At 43.1% G+C, this 16,813-nt stretch overlaps 1 protein-coding gene across 1 annotated transcript; it reads right to left on the bottom strand.

The window, feature by feature from the left end:
• Positions 1-348: 348 nt before the first annotated feature.
• LOC311106569 (synaptotagmin-like protein 3) lies at positions 349-15,539 on the bottom strand (the record flags this gene model as incomplete). Its single annotated transcript, XM_084148949.1, has 15 exons — positions 349-602; positions 1,188-1,393; positions 1,758-1,863; positions 2,002-2,110; positions 2,263-2,433; positions 2,542-2,644; positions 3,022-3,194; positions 3,477-3,599; positions 3,942-4,063; positions 4,410-4,488; positions 4,596-4,662; positions 5,407-5,458; positions 14,603-14,670; positions 14,908-15,123; positions 15,442-15,539. The coding sequence occupies 15 exons, from the start codon at positions 15,537-15,539 to the stop codon at positions 511-513; spliced, it is 1,785 nt and encodes a 594-aa protein (XP_084005075.1). The 3' UTR covers positions 349-510.
• Positions 15,540-16,813: the final 1,274 nt, after the last annotated feature.

Here is a 16,813-nt window from a genome sequence, read left to right as displayed (position 1 = left end):
TCTGCTTTCTGTCCTACTGACTTGAGGCAAATAAGTTAACTACAGGTGCAGATGCTCCTTTTTATTATATCATAAATAGAAAGGACAAGAAGAAACTAAGGGAAAGAATGAAAGAAGAACACTTGTTGTATACAGTCACCTCAGACAATGATTCTCATACATGAAATGGCATCAGGTGAGCATGCTTAAAGCACAAGGAATATTCCACTCAAAAACAATCTAACATGATTTCCCACTTACCTCAGTTGTCGTATTTCCCAAGGAAAGTAGAAAAATCATGTTTGGTTATATTTTGAATGGAACATCCTTTTAAACACAGAAATAAAAAACAATAGGTTTCATTTTGAGTGGAACATCCCTTTAATACATAAGTCATCAAATGGTACATAAATATCTAACTGGAGGGACTTTCACAAAGCAAAGGCCTGATAGTCAGTGCAAATAGAGTTAAAGGTAGAGTTAAAGTACTGAGTCTGTTCTTATGGGGCGACAGGCTTTTTTCTGTTGACATCATGTTCTCCTGCTGTTGACATTGGCTTGCATGGGTAAACTAAAGTCATGCCACATGTTGGGCATCTGCAGCACCAGTTGCCAAGACGACCCTGGGAGACACGGGGTTAACAGAGTGCCAGGTCAGTGACATCATCAGTCCTTCCTAGCTTCTTCTCACAAACAGGGAGAATCTCAATCACATACTCCTCGTGTCCTCTCTCCTCACCTTCTCAAAACCCATTGGAGAAGGTCAGAGGAGAGAGACCTCTGGCTTCCTCATCCACTGGGCTTTGAGAAGAGGCGAGGAGAGAGGACACGAGGAGTATGCAATTGAGATTCTCCCATAGTTTTCTACATAGGATTCTATTTTATTTCATCTCAAGGGCTGGATTCAATCCATATCACCGAAGTTCAGCGGTATAGCGCCCTTGACATTTTAAAGGTAATTTCCGATTGAGCCGACATTTGCAGCGTTTACCGTGAATGCAGTCTCCACGAACGTGGGAACATTACCCTTTAAATGTCGATCGGGCTACAACGCGTAACGATACGGATTTAATCCAGCCCCAAGTCCCCTTGTATAGGCCTGGTCAAACTTTTCCAGTTAGGCCATTTAATTTTCATGCAAACTGATTACAATCTAATGTATAATTGTAAAGGTAAAACAGTCATTGACAGACAGGTAGCCATCTTACCAGCTTCCATTCTAACCCAGCCAAGGAGACGGTCTGAGAAGGTGAAGGGGGCATGGTCCCAGAGGTCCAGCTCCAGAGTGCAGATCTGGAGGTCGTAAGGTGTGACCCTGCTGAAGAGCAGCTGGTGAGACCACTCTGGACTGGGCTTCTTCTTCAGGACAGGGGTCCTCTGGACCAGCTCCCTGGGCCCGGGGAGAGTCAAGCACCTAAAACACACAGAATATAAAGGTAAATGTATAGATGAAAACACACACACAAACATTTTGTTCTATCTTCGTGGGGACCAAAAATGGAATTCCATTCAAAATCCTATTTAACCTAACTCTAAACCTAGTTCCTAACCCTAAACCTAACCACTTACCCTAACCTTAATTCTAACCCTAATTGCAACCCTAATCCTAAACCTAACCCGTAAGCTTAAAATAGCTTGTTTCCTCATGGTGACGTGGGAAATGTCCCAACGTCACCATGACTGTATAGTAGAACACACATAAATAGAAACAAAAATACACCAGAACACACATAACAATATCGCACCAAAGCAAACCCACACACTGGTCATATATTTACCCTTTTACATAGGTGTTCTGACTGGTGTTTGCTTTAGTGGGCAGGTTTTTGGCACCAGTGACGAGAACAGTCAGTTGACCAACGTCATGTGGTCCAATATGAACCTCTGTGTGGAGAAAGAAGAGAAAACAAGGTCATTTCAATCCAACATAAGGGATCTTCTGACCCCTAGTGCTGTAAAACCACACTATAACCTGTACAGCGTCTAGTGTGTGAGGCAATGAATTGTAGAGAGCCAGCCTACCATCTGTATGGCAAACCCAGGACGGCTGGGACAAGGAGGTGAACTTCACTCTGACCAGCAGTTCTCCTGCTGTATCCTGCTCTACTGCACTCCTTTCTGGACTCTCAGGCTATAGAGAGAGAGAGAGCGAGCGAGAGATGAAACATACCCGTTTTTTTCCCCCCTAACCAACACTGCTAACCATGTTTAAAGAAATGTATTTATAGAGATATCAAAGGGTATTTTGTGAACGTTGCTTAACGATCAGCAGTTATACCCTACCTTGGGACACAGGGGGTACCAGCTGGAGCCCTGGGTGGTGCTCTCCTCAAACATCCACCCCTCCAGCGGGACGAGAATCTCTCCCAGAAACACCTTCTTCTTCAGAGTCCCAGAGTGCCACACAGACACCTGCAGAGTACTCCTGGACAACAGGGGGCGCTCCATCTGGCACTGTGTATCAGGGAATACAACACATGGGTGGGTGAAACACAGGAGATTCCATAACAGTGCAGACTATTTAACTCGTTTTACTATATTTTATAGTGTTTTTCTCCTTACCTGTAAAACTTCATTATAAACGGGATCCGTTGTGTTCCTCTTGACCGTCGTCTTCAGTTTGGTGCTCTGAGACGTCTCCGGCAGTAGATAAACCTTTACATACCTGCCCATGATGGTGACATACAGTGCAGGATAAGGAGATCTAGTATGCTAATGGTTCACAGTACAACAGAGAGTAATAATCTGGTATCATAGACATACAATTACTAGAATGGGCCTCCCCATTCAAGTCAACATTCCATGATGGGTAGGCCTTCTATTTCTATCACAGGAGGTTGGTGGCACCTTAATTGGGGAGGACGGGCTCATGATAATGGGTGGAGCGGAATCAGTGGGATGGTATCAAATACATCAAACACATTGTTTTCATGTGTTTGATGCCATTCCATTCGCTCCGTTCCAGCCATTATTATGAGCCGTCCTCCTCTCACCAGCCTCCTGTGATTTCTAAGATCTAGTGTAATGAGTTATACTGCTTACGGATGACACTTCTTCCTCTTGATATCTCCGTAGGCCAAGTTTCTGCAGCCGTTGATTGTGATCTCCAGGCAGGAAGTGATGTCGTTGAAGGCGATGGCGAGCTCTAGCTCTCCCATCACACTGCTGATCTCCAAGAGATCACAGTCTGTACCAGTGCTGCTAGCACTACTACCCTGTAATACAGATCAAATGTCATATTGCAGCTTTAAAAATATGTCATGACAGCATATAGACAATGCAGGTCTATTCTGTAATTAAGCATGCAGATGTTTTGCATGCATTGCTTTCTCGCTTCTCCGCCAGCTTTGCAAGCTATGAAAAAGACATGGCAACCACATAACAAACAGTAACAAAAATCTGTATCTGGTCAAATCAATTGTGAAGTCACGGGATGTTTTGCATAAGCTGCTGTTTCATCTTCATTTCTCTCTTCATCATCAGGCCACTCAACTCACCCTCTTTCCCCCTAAGTACTCTGAGCCGAGGGAAATGTCCTCATCTGCCCCTGATGAGGAACCGCTCTGGTCATCATTCCGGCTCTTCCTGAACAGGTTGGGAAGACTGGGGCCTTTGGTTAGCTGTGAGGAGAGAAGTTGTGTCTGTTGAAAATTGCACACTTTTTATTCATATTGTAATGAATTCAGGGGTAGCGACACCAGGACTTGAACCCGGGTCCCTGGGTCTGTCAGTCCAACATCTGAGCCATTACACCAAGAGGCTTGAAGGTGTTGTTACATTTGCTGTGTTCCTAAAGTCTCTCCTGTCGGAAATAATCGTCAGTGTCATAATATTATCAATATCTCACTTGGATTTAAACATGGGGGGGAGGGGGGCTCTTTGCTTTATGTGGTCTGTCTGAAATGAGAGTGTAATACTTTTACACACAGTTGAGGGGTTGATATTTATTTGGTTTCTCTTACATTGGTGGATTTGTTGATGTTTGTGTCAGAGAGGCTTTTCTGGACAGTCCTCTGTCCCTGGCTGTTGTCCACTGTAAGCAGATCCTGTTCCACTCGCACATCCTCCTGCGATCTGGAGAACCCTGCAACCCGAAAGGTTGGATGAATAACACACACAGACCTTCTCCATACATAATATAGCACTTCTGACGTGCTGCTTGTGAACAAGCCACACTATAGATATCATACCTTATCTCGTTGCCTAGGTGCAGTTTCCTTAGCACCATGACTAAGCATAAGGATAGCTTATCAACAACTTGATAACGCTCAGATTAGATGTGTCGCTGTTTTGCCACATCCTTTGTTGGATCCTATTTTTCTCACCAAGATGAACTTCAAATTACCTAACATATTCAAAGATAATTTACTCTTGTTCTGCCAGAGACCTTTCCTTTGTCAATATTGAAATGGATCAAAAGACTCACTTACTTCTCATGTGGCTGGTGAGGGAAATCATCAGATCCTCCATAGACTTGGTGAAGGGTTTTTTCAAGTCGTGATTCAGTCCCTAGAGATCATCAAATCACTAAATCATTGATAACACATTCGACAGACCAAATCAGAATTGTGGTTTATGAAACAAAACGGAATTTGGATATCTTCATTTGACCTCACCCATGATTTGCTGAAGGATAGCCCATCGTAATAGGGTGGAGGGGTTGGCGGCACGACTGCTATATGACTAGAAGATGAAACACACACAGAGAATGCAATTTACAGTTATATGACACTGTATAATACTTCATTGTTTTAACCTGCCCCTATCCATACATTGTACTGTTTTGCCCACCAATTCCTAATGAAATTACATGTTTTTATCATTGATCATGTACACTGAGTGCACAAAACATTAAGAACACCTGCTCTTTCCATGACATAGACTGACCAGGTGAAAGCTATGATCCCTTGATGCCACTTGTTAAATACACTTCAATCAGTATAGGTGAAGGGGAGGAAACAGGTTTTAAGCCTTGAGACAATTGAGACGTGTATGTGTGCCATTCAGAGGGTGAATGGGCAAGACAAAAGATTGAAGTGCCTTTGAACGGGATATGGTAGTAGGAGCCAGGCGCACCGGTTTGTGTCAAGAACGGCAACGCTGCTGGGTTTTTCACACTCAACAGTTTCCCGTGTGTATCAATAATGGTCCACCACCCAAAGGACATCCAGCCAACTTGGGGAAGCAATGTTGTCAACATGGGCCAGCATCTCTGTGGAACGCTTTCGACACCTTGTAGAGTCCATGCCCTGACGAATTGAGGCTGTTCTGAGGGCAAAAGGGGAGGGTGTTCCTAATGTTTGGTATACTCAGTATACATGCCTGCATCTATCTGTGTCTATATCTCTTCCAGACACTATGGTCACATAATACAGCAGCATAGAATAAATGTGAATGAGAATAAATGAAGACCGCTCATCGACTTACCTCAACCTCTGGTAGGACTTCAGTAGTTTCTCCCCAATAGTCTCATGCATTTCTGTAAAGTAGAAGAATATTGCTATAGCTTCCAATACTAGTCCACACAGGGCCGTTTCTATCATTTTGGTTGCCCTAAGCAACATTTGAAGCTTGTCCTGCAATTCTACACGTTTTGCCATGGGGCGTAGAGAAACTGTTGCAGTTTTAGATAACATTTTCTGCAATTCTACATATTTTGCCATGGGGCAGAGAGAACATTTAGCAGTTTTAAAACAAATGTCATGTTGCCGCGGGGCCCTAAGCAGCCACTTACAGTGCCTTCAGAAAGTTTTCACACCCATTGAATCTTTCCACATTTTGTTGTGTTACAAAGTGGGATTAAAATTGTTCTGTCATTTATTGTCAATTGTTTTAACAACAAAAGAATGTATGAAAATAAAACACTAATATATTGATTAGATAAGTATTCAACCCCCTGAGCCAGTACGTGTTAGAATCAGCTTTGGCAGCGATTACAGCTGTGAGTCTTTCTGGATTGTGCAACATTTGCCCATTATTCTTTACAAAATTCTTCAAACTGTCAAATTGGTTGTTGATCATTGCTAGATAATCATTTTCAAGTCTTGTCATAGATTTTCAAGCAGATTTAAGTCAAAACTGTAACTTGGCCACTCAATAACATTCACTGTGGTCCTCTGTAGCTCAGCTGGTAGAGCACCGGCGCTTGTAACGCCAGGGTAGTGGGTTCGATCCCCGGGACCACCCATACACAAAAATGTATGCACGCATGACTGTAAGTCGCTTTGGATAAAAGCGTCTGCTAAGTGGCATATTACTGTCAACTTGGTAAGCAACTCCAGTGTAGATTTGGCCTTGTGTTTTAAGTTATTGTCCTGCTGAAAGGTGAATTAATCGCCCAGCGTCTGGTGGAAAGCTGACTGAACCAGGTTTTCCTCTAGGATTTTACCTGTGCTTAGCTCCATTCCATTAATTTTTTATCCTGAAAAACTCCCCAATCCTTAACGATTACAAGCATACCCATAACATGATGCAGCCACAACCATGATTTGATTTATTGGATCCCCATTAGCCGACGTCAATGGTGACAGCTAGTCTTACTGGGGTCCGACACATAACAAAAAATACATTACAGGCAAAATACTTTACAATTTACATGTAAAAACATTAATGTGTAGTGTGTGTGTGTGTGCATCTATCAGTTACACATACATGTCAGTACATACACACACGAAGTAGGTCACATGGGGCAGAGGCGTTGTGCCGTGAGGTGTTGCTTTATTCGTTTTTTAAACCAGGTTTGCTGTTCACTTGCACTATATAAGATGGAAGGGAGTTCCATGCACTCATGGCCCTGTATAATATTGTACGTTTCCTTGAATTTGTTCTGGACCTGGGGACTGTGAAAAGACCCCTGGTGGCATGTCTTGTGGGGTAAGTGTGTGTGGCAGTGCTGTGTGTAAATTGACTATGCAAACAATTTGGAATTTCCAACACATTAATGTTTCTTATAAAAAAGAGAAGTGATGCAGTCAGTCTTTCCTCAACTCTCAGCCAAGAAAGACTGGCATGCATAGTATTAATATTAGCTCTCTGTTTACAATGAAGAGCAAGAAGTGCCGCTCTGTTCTGGGCCAGCTGCAGCTTAACTAGGTCTTTCCTTGCAGCACTCGACCACACGACTTGACAATAATCAAGATAAGACAAAACTAGAGCCTGCAGGACTTGATTTTGGAGTGTGGTGTCAAAAAATCAGAGCATATTTTTATTAAGGACAGACCTCTCCCAATCTTTACAACCATTGAATCTATATGTTTTGACCATGACAGTTTACAATCTAAGGTAACACCAAGTAATTTAGTCTCCTCAACTTGTTCAACTGCCACACCATTCATTAACAGATTCAGATGAGGTCTAGAACTTAGGGAATGGTTTGTACCTATTTCAACGCTCTTAGTTTTAGAGATGTTCAGGACCAGTTTATTACTGCCGACCCATTCCAAAAGGGTTTCAGTGACTTCATTAGCTGTGGTTGCATCATCAGCATACATGGACTCACGTGCTTTGTTTAATGCCAGTGATAGGTCATTGGTAAAAATAGAAAAGAGTAGGGGGCCTAGAGAGCTGCCCTGCAGCTACACCACACTTTACATGTTTGACATTAGAGAAGCTTCCATTAAAGAAAACCCTCTGAGTTCTATTAGATAGATAGCTCTGAATCCACGATATGGCAGAGGTTGAAAAGCCATAACACATACGTTTTCTCAACAACAGGTTATGGTCAATAATATCAAAGGCTGCACTGAAATATAACAGTTCAGCTCCAACAAACTTCTTATCAATTTCTTTCAACCAATCATCAGTCATTTGTGTCATTGCAATACATGTTGTGTGCCCTTCTCCATAAGCATGCTGAAAGTCTGTTGGTAATTTGTTTACAGAGAAATAGCATTGTATTTTGTCAAACACCATTTTTTCCAACAGTTTGCTACGAGCTGGCAGCAAGCTGATAGATCTGCTGTTAGAACCAGTAAAGGCCGCCAGCGGAATGGCTTTAGCTTCCCTCCAGGCCTGAGGACAAAGACTTTCCTCTAGGCTCAGATTAAAGATTTGATAGACAGGAGTGGCTACAGAGTCAGCTACCATCCTCAGGAGCTTTCCATCTGAGTTGTCAATGCCTCTCCCACACTAACTTTACAAAACTCTAACTTACAATGCTTTTCTTTCATCTTTTATGCATGAGTATGATTAGTTGTTGGCATTTCCTGCTGAAGTTTTCCCACTTTGCCCATGAAGTAATCATTAAAATAATTGGCAACATCAAATGGTTTTGTGATGAACACGCCACCAAAGTTTTTATCATTGATCTTGGCTTCATAATACAGTTTCTTCTACTTTTTGTTGAGTTTAGTCACAACATTTCTCAATTTGCAGTAAGTCAGCCAGTCAGATATGCAGCCAGACTTATTAGCCACTCCTTTTGCCCCATTTCTTTCAACCATACAGTTTTTCAATTACTCATCAATCCATGGAGCCTTAACAGTTCTAACCGTGAGTTTCTTAACAGGTGCATGTTTATCAATAATTGTAAGAAGCAATTTCATAAAGTGCAGCTTCTGGATGCTCCTTAATAATCACATCAGACCAACACATATTTTTTAAATCATCCATAATAAAAGTCACAGCAAAATCTTTTGTATGATCTCTAACACACTATTTTAGGCTCAGCTTTTGGAACGTTGGCTTTCCTGGATATAGCCACCATATTGTGATCACGGCATCCAATGGGTATGGTTACAGCTTTAGAACAGAGTTCTACAGTATTAGTAAAAATGTGATCAATACATGTGGATGATCTTGTTCTTGTAGTGTTTGTAAATACCCTGGTAGGTTGATTAATAACTTGAACCAGATTACAGCCACTGGTTACAGTGAGAAGCTTCCTCTTGAGCGGACAGCTTGATGAAAACCAGTCAATATTCAAGTCCCCAAGAAAGTAGACCTCTGTTTATATACGGCAACACTTCCCCCATAAGCATTCCTGTCTCTTCTACAGATGTTATCTCCTTGTATTGCTACTGCTGTATCATCAAATGAATTATCTAAGTGAGTCTCAGAAATGGCTAATATGTTAATGTTATCTGATGTTAGCAAATGATTGATTTCATGAACCTCCATCTCAATCTCCGGTGGTCCATCTTCAGTTTCTCCGAGATCATTTCCCTCACTTTGTCCTCAGACTCTGTCCAGGTCTCATGTGGAGATTCTGCAATTCTGTCCACAACAATGTCGTTCCGACTTGATTGTCCCTCGAGATAATCTGATTTCTCCATCATTGTTATTATGGATTCACATACAGAACTGATGTCCTCTCTCAATGACTTACAGATTGTTGTCATCTTGCCGTTCTTTTTAAACTCATTGAGCTGACCCTGGGAAAACTGCAAAATGTTCTTCAGGTCCTGGACCTCTTTGGTCATGTCGTCCATTATTTTATTTGTTGACTCCACCAGTATTTGGACACAACACTTCAAGCTATTTTCTTGTTGTTGTAACAACTGCTTGTAGAACTATTTTTGTTAGTTTAAAAGATCCTTCACCTGTAATAGAGAGACACCACTGTCTTCAACGGTTCTCCCACCGGCTCTGGTCTTTGTCATGGTAGCAACGTAGGATACGCTGTTACTCCTCGCAGTTCCAGACAGGGCAGGTCACAGAGAAGATTAGAAACAACAACAACAAACAGCAGGGATCTAGACAGCCACAAGCCCGGGACCATCCGCGGTCCCAGCCACAATGGCTAACCGCGTCGCGGGATGCGTTCAAGCCCTCAAGAAAACCACGCTAACTTGATAAGCAGCTAGCTAGCAGCTAGGCTAGCTGCTACACCAAGCAGCTCCTCAGATCCGGCCTTAGTCGGCAGGATCACTCGAGAGATAGTAGCAGTCCCAGCAACTGATGCCAACCGCTTCGTGGGATCCAAACTCAAAATGTAGCTAGCTAGTAACTAATCTTTTTCAATAGACTTTCAAAACAACAAACCAAGCTCTTACAGGTTACGCGTTCAACAGGAAGTTACGCGAGTGGGTGTGTCCCGCTCCATCCAAGTGATGCGAGTGGGTGTGTCCTGCTCCACCATGCTTGAAAATATGGAGAGTGCTACTCAGTTGTGTTGTATTGGATTTGCCCCAAACATAATTATTTGTGTTCAGGACAAAAAGTGTATTGCTTTGCCACATTTTCTGCATGTATTACTTTAGTGCCTTGTTGCAAACAGGATGCATGTTTTGGATTTTTTTTTCTTCTGTACAGGCTTCCTTCTTTTCACTCTGTCAATTAGGTTAGTAATGCGGACTAACTACAATGTTTTTGATCCATCCTCAATTTCCTCCCATCACAGTCATTAAACTCTGTAACTGTTTTAAAGTCACTCATGCTGAAATCCCTGAGCGGTTTCCGTTGCAGTGACTGGGTGTATTGATACACCATCCAAAGTGTAATTAATAACTTCATCATGTTCAAAGGGATATACTATGTCTGCTTTTCTGTTTTTACCCATCTACCAATAGATGCCCTTCTTTGCGAGGCATTGGAAAAACTCCCTGGTCTTTGTGGTTGAATCTTAGCCTGAAATTCTCTGCTCGACTAAGGGACCTTACAGATAATTGTACTTGTAGGGTACAGAGATGAGGTAGTCATTCAAAAATAAGTTTAAACACTATTGTTGCACACAGAGTGAGTCCATGCAACTTACACTGCTCAAAAAAATTAAGGCAACACTAAAATAACACATCCTAGATCTGAATGAATGAAATCATCTTATTAAATACTTTTTTCTTTACATAGTTGAATGTGCTGACAACAAAATCACACAAAAATTATCAATGGAAATCTAATTTATCAACCCATGGAGGTCTGGATTTGGAGTCACCCTCAAAATTAAAGTGGAAAACCACACTACAGGCTGATTCAACTTTGATGTAATGTCCTTAAAACAAGTCAAAATGAGGCTCAGTAGTGTGTGTGGCCTCCACGTGCCTGTATGACCTGGGCATGCTCCTGATGAGGTGGCGGATGGTCTCCTGAGGGATCTCCTCCCAGACCTGGAATAAAGCATCCGCCAACTCCTGGACAGTCTGTGGTGCAACGTGGCGTTGGTGGATGGAGCGAGACATGATGTCCCAGATGTGCTCAATTGGATTCAGGTCTGGGGAACGGGCGGGCCAGTCCATAGCATCAATGCCTTCCTCTTGCAGGAACTGCTGACACACTCCAGCCACATGAGGTCTAGCATTGTCTTGCATTAGGAGGAACCCAGGGCCAACCGCACCAGCATATGGTCTCACAAGGGGTCTGAGGATCTCATCTCGGTACCTAATGGCAGTCAGGCTACATCTGGCGAGCACATGGAGGGCTGTGCGGCCCCATAAAGAAATGCCACCCCACACCATGACTGACCCACCGCCAAACCGGTCATGCTGGAGGATGTTGCAGGCAGCAGAACGTTCTCCATGGCGTCTCCAGACTCTGTCACGTCTGTCACATGTGCTCAGTGTGAACCTGCTTTCATCTGTGAAGAGCACAGGGCGCCAGTGGCGAATTTGCCAATCTTGGTGTTCTCTGGCAAATGCCAAACGTCCTGCACGGTGTTGGGCTGTAAGCACAACCCCCACCTGTGGACGTCGTGCCCTCATACCACCCTCATGGAGTCTGTTTCTGACCGTTTGAGCAGACACATGCACATTTGTGGCCTGCTGGAGGTCATTTTGCAGGGCTCTGGCAGTGCTCCTCCTTGCACAAAGGCGGAGGTAGCAGTCCTGCTGCTGGGTTGTTGCCCTCCTACGGCCTCCTCCACGTCTCCTGATGTACTGGCCTGTCTCCTGGTAGCGCCTCCATGCTCTGGACACTACGCTGACAGACACAGCAAACCTTCTTGCCACAGCTCGCATTGATGTGCCATCCTGGATGAGCTGCACTACCTGAGCCACTTGTGTGGGTTGTAGACTCCGTCTCATGCTACCACTAGAGTGAAAGCACCGCCAGCATTCAAAAGTGACCAAAACATCAGCCAGGAAGCATAGGAACAGAGAAGTGGTCTGTGGTCACCACCTGCAAAACCAGTCCTTTATTGGGGGTGTCTTGCTAATTGCCTATAATTTCCACCTGTTGTCTATTCCATTTGCACAACAGCATGTGAAATGTATTGTCAATCAGTGTTGCTTCCTAAGTGGACAGTTTGATTTCACAGAAGTGTGATTGACTTGGAGTTACATTGTGTTGTTTAAGTGTTCCCTTAATTTTTTTGAGCAGTGTATTATGTGACTTAAGCAATTGTTTACTTTTATTTAGGCTTGCCATAACAAAGGGGTTGAATACTTATTGACTTAAGACAGCTCAGCTTTTTATTTTTCATTCATTAGTAAAAATCCTGAAAACCATAATTCCACTTTGATATTATGGGGAAGGCCAGTCACAAAAAATCTCAATTTAATAAATTTAAAATTCAGGCTGTAACACAACAAAATGTGGAAAATTTCTGAGGGTGTGAATACTTTTTGAAGGCACTGTATGTTTTTTATGCCTAGAAACGGCACTGAGTACACACACAATTGTATATTGCTGTTATGGACTTTCTCCCATTCTCCCGGGCAATGTTGTAGCAAACAGCAACAATGCATTATTTAGTCAAAGTCAGCTGATGTAGAAGATCACTAAGCAAACAACTGAAAATACATCTTCCCCTATGTATAGCTGTATTGTGGACTACAGGAAAAGGAGGACCAAGCATGCCCCCATTCTCATCGACGGGGCTGTAGTGGAGCAGGTTGAGAGCTTCAAGTTCCTTGGTGTCCACATCACCAACAAACTATCATGGTCCAAACACACCAAGACAGTCATGAACAGGGCACGACAAAGCCAATTCATCCTCAGGAGACTGAAAAGATTTGGCATGGGACCTCAGATCCTCAAAAAGTTATACTGCTGCACCATCGAGAGCATTCTTGAGGTAATCTGAAGAGATTTCACCCCATGCTTCCTGAAGCACCTCCCACGGTCAAGCTGCTCCCACAACAGCTCAATAGGGTTGAGATCCGGTGACAGTGCTGGCCACTCCATAATAGACAGAATACCAGCTAACTGCTTCTTCCCTAAATAGTTCTTGCATAGTTTGGAACTGTGCTTTGAGTCATTGTCCTGTTGTAGGAGGAAATTGGCTCCAATCAAGCGCCGTCCACAGGGTATGGCATGGCGTTGCAAAATGGAATGATAGCCTTCCTTCTTCATGATCCCTTTTACCCTGTACAAATCTCCCACTTTACAACCACCAAATCACCGCCAGACCATCACACTGCCTCCACCATGCTTGACAGATGGCATCAAGCACTCCTCCAGCATCTTTTCATTTAGTCTGCGTCTCACAAATGTTCTTCTTTGTGATCCGAACACCTCAAACTTTTATTCGTCTGTCCATAACACGTCTGTCCAGTGTCTGTGTTCTTTTGCCCATCTTAATCTTTTCTTTTAATTGGCCAGTCTAAGATATGGCTTTTTCTTTGCAACTCTGCCTAGAAGGTCAGCATCCCGGAGTCGCCTCTTCACTGTTGACGTTGAGACTGATGTTTTGCGGGTACTATTTAATGAAGCTGCCAGTTGAGGACCTGTGAGGTGTCTGTTTCTCAAACTAGACACTCTAATGTATTTGTCCTCTTGCTCAGTTGTGCACCGGGGCCTCCCACTCCTCTTTCTATTCTGGTTAGTGCCAGTTTGCGCTGTTCTGTGAATGGAGTCGTACACAGCGTTGTACAAGATCTTCAGTTTCTTGGCAATGTCTCGCATGGAATAGTCTTCATTTCTCAGAACAAGAATAGACTGACGAGTTTCAGAAGAACGTTTTTTGTTTCTGGCCATTTTGATTCTGTAATCGAACCCACAATTGCTGATGCTCCAGATACTCTACTAGTCTCAAGAAGGCCAGTTTTATTGCTTCTTTAATCAGCACAACAGTTTTCAGCTGTGCTAACATAATTGCAAAAGGGGTTTCTAATGATCAATTAGCCTTTTAAAATGATAAACTTGGATTAGCAAACACAACGTGCCATTGGAACACAGGACTGATGGTTGCTGATAATGGGCCTCTGTACGCCTATGTAGATATTCCATTAAAAATCAGCTGTTTCCAGCTACAATAGCCATTTATAACATTAACAATGTCTACACTGTATTTCTGATCAATTTGATGTTATTTTAATGGACAAAGAAATTGCTTTTCTTTCGAAAACAAGAACATTTCTAAGTGATCCCAAACTTTTGAACGGTAGTGTACATATTACCTCAATTACCTCGAATAACCCGTGCCCCCGCACATTGACTCTGTACCTGTACCCCCTGTATATAGCCTCACTGCTGTTATTTTACTGCTGCTCTTTAATTATTATAATTTTTTTATTTTATTTCTTTTTTACTTATTTCTTTTTTACTTAATACTTATTTTTCTTAAAACTGCATTGTTGGTTAAGGGCTTGTAAGTAAGCATTTCACTGTAAGGTCCACACCTATAGTATGCGGCGCATGTGACAAACACAATTTTATTTTATTTTTTTGTTGATATATAAGGCATGAATTATGTGAATTATGCATATTAATTATGAGTGAATGGGGCATGTGAGGAGTATAGGAAACAAACCTGCATCAGGTGGAAATTTCTTGGCCCTCTCTTCCACAAACCACTCCCCAGACCTGAACTTTACCTCCCTGAGAAGTGAATTTTAGATTAATTAACCTTTGTTTAGACTACAAAGGAAATACTGTACCTTTTGTCAGTTCATTTTCTCAACAAGTTAACACGCCTTAATCATTGAATAAGGATTAGAGAATAACAACAATAAAAATATTACAGTCAATATTACAGTCAACCATGGTTATAGTGCTGAAAGTCTATGTTACGGCGCTGACATGACATCTATGTTATGGCACTGACATGCCTCCTACCTGTAGGCGTGGCAGACAGTGCACTTCCAGTCCAGCGTGGACACGCCCACGCGGCACTTGTTGCAGATGCGGTGACTGCAGCCTTGGCACACAGCGCCCGAGTTCCAGAACTTGCCCAGTGGCCTCTGACAACGGGCACACGTCCTCTCGCTGTATTGCCGGGCAAAACTCTTCGCACCTTTCCTCCGGATGTCCTGTAGCTCCATCTTCAGCCTCCTGTAAAAGCAGATGGTGGCAGATGGAGGAGGTACAGTAGCGATGGCAATGCTTTAACAACTGTACTTACAGTCCTCTTCACATCTGCATTTTCTGTACATTTTTGAAGTAGCTTTGTTGCATTCATTCAGATTGACTGCCTCATATAATTTCTGATCAACCGTAAAACAACAACTATGAATTATATTTTGAGGAACATCATCATTGTTGTCACAGACTCCACAGATCCTGAAAATCCCTCAAAGGGGAGTTGTTGTACAGTGTTCATGCAGTAAATGTGAAAAGCTTGGCTTAAGTAAAGTGAATAATATTGTTTACCTGATCCTGTCCTCCTCCATGTTGCGCAGAAGTTTGTCCCTCTGAAGAACCTCTAGAACCTTCTCTCGTTCCAGAGCCTTGAGCAGACTCAGATCCATCTTGAAAAATGGGAGTCTCTTTCTCTCTCTCACTTCCACTCTGTACTCTTCTTCTTCTTCTTCTTCTTCCCAACTCTACCTCTCTAGTCTCTCCTTTTATCTCTCCTCCCTTTGTTCCACCTTCTGTTTCTTTATATTGGGTACCGGATGCTTCTACAAGCTGGACGAAGTCTTCACTTGTTACCAGACTGAGGGCAGAATGAAGGTCATGTTCATTTCACTGCACAGTTAAAGACATCCCATCTTCCCGTCACGATATTCACAGAAGCTCTCTCCGCTTCGCATCACAGACCTCAATATGGATTGGTCCTCGATGTTTCTGCTCCGGTGACCCGCCCCACCTCTTACGCTCTGCTCTCTAGCCACTCCATAATGTTGCATCCATCCAAAGAGTGACAGCCAGGGAGCGCAAACTTTGACCTATAGTCGCAGGGATCCTCTTCTCAAAGTCTGATGACTGATGTACACTTTGTTCACTAGGACAAGAAAAGAGCAACCAGTCAGCCAGTCATTGTAGCTCTCACAGTAACGGCCCACTCTCTAAGGCAGAACAGTGAAAGACCAACAGAATTACAATGCTATATAATATACTTTAGATGCTGTGCATAGAATGTGATACAGTATCAGAAACATTTGATAACCCATTGAACGTATCTCGCCCTTCCTCCCAACTCCTGTACTGCACACTTGCCCCTTAGCATTCATTCCCTACGACGTCAATGTCACAGTGCTTTGCTCAGAATAGTAAATCACATTTGGTCCGGCCACAGGCCCCACAACGCTCCTCTCACAGCAAGCAGCCTACCGCTGTTACAGTACTGTAGCAATGCTTCATTGAAGGCAGCACAAAGCAGGACCACACACGCACACACACACACGTCAACCAAATGCCAACCGCTGCATTATTAACGACCGATGCGTCCATTTTTCTTTTTTTCCTGCTTTCTCGGAGCGATTGTATTTTTGTTTGGAAGTGGGGATGTGAAGTATGGAGAGAAAGGGGGAAAGAGCCTTATCAGTGACTGGATGACACCCTGTGTTGGTAGATAAAGGTATCTGCCTTTATCCAGGGCAGCAGAGGGCCACTGTAAACAATCAGTGTCAAATGTGATTAGGGCCCCATGGGGAAGCAGCAGTATCTTTATGTCCCAAATGGCACCCTATTCCCTACATAGTTCACTACTTTTGACCAGAGCCATATGGGCCCTGGTCAAAAGAAGTGCACTACATAGGGAATAGAGTGCCATTTGGGAAGCTTTATCCTTATGTCTCAG

The sequence above is a fragment of the Coregonus lavaretus genome (genome assembly GCF_964263955.1).
Source record: "Coregonus lavaretus genome assembly, chromosome: 31".
In the NCBI taxonomy this organism is placed as follows: Eukaryota; Metazoa; Chordata; class Actinopteri; order Salmoniformes; family Salmonidae; genus Coregonus; species Coregonus lavaretus.
This window is presented reverse-complemented; position numbering and strand designations above follow the sequence as displayed.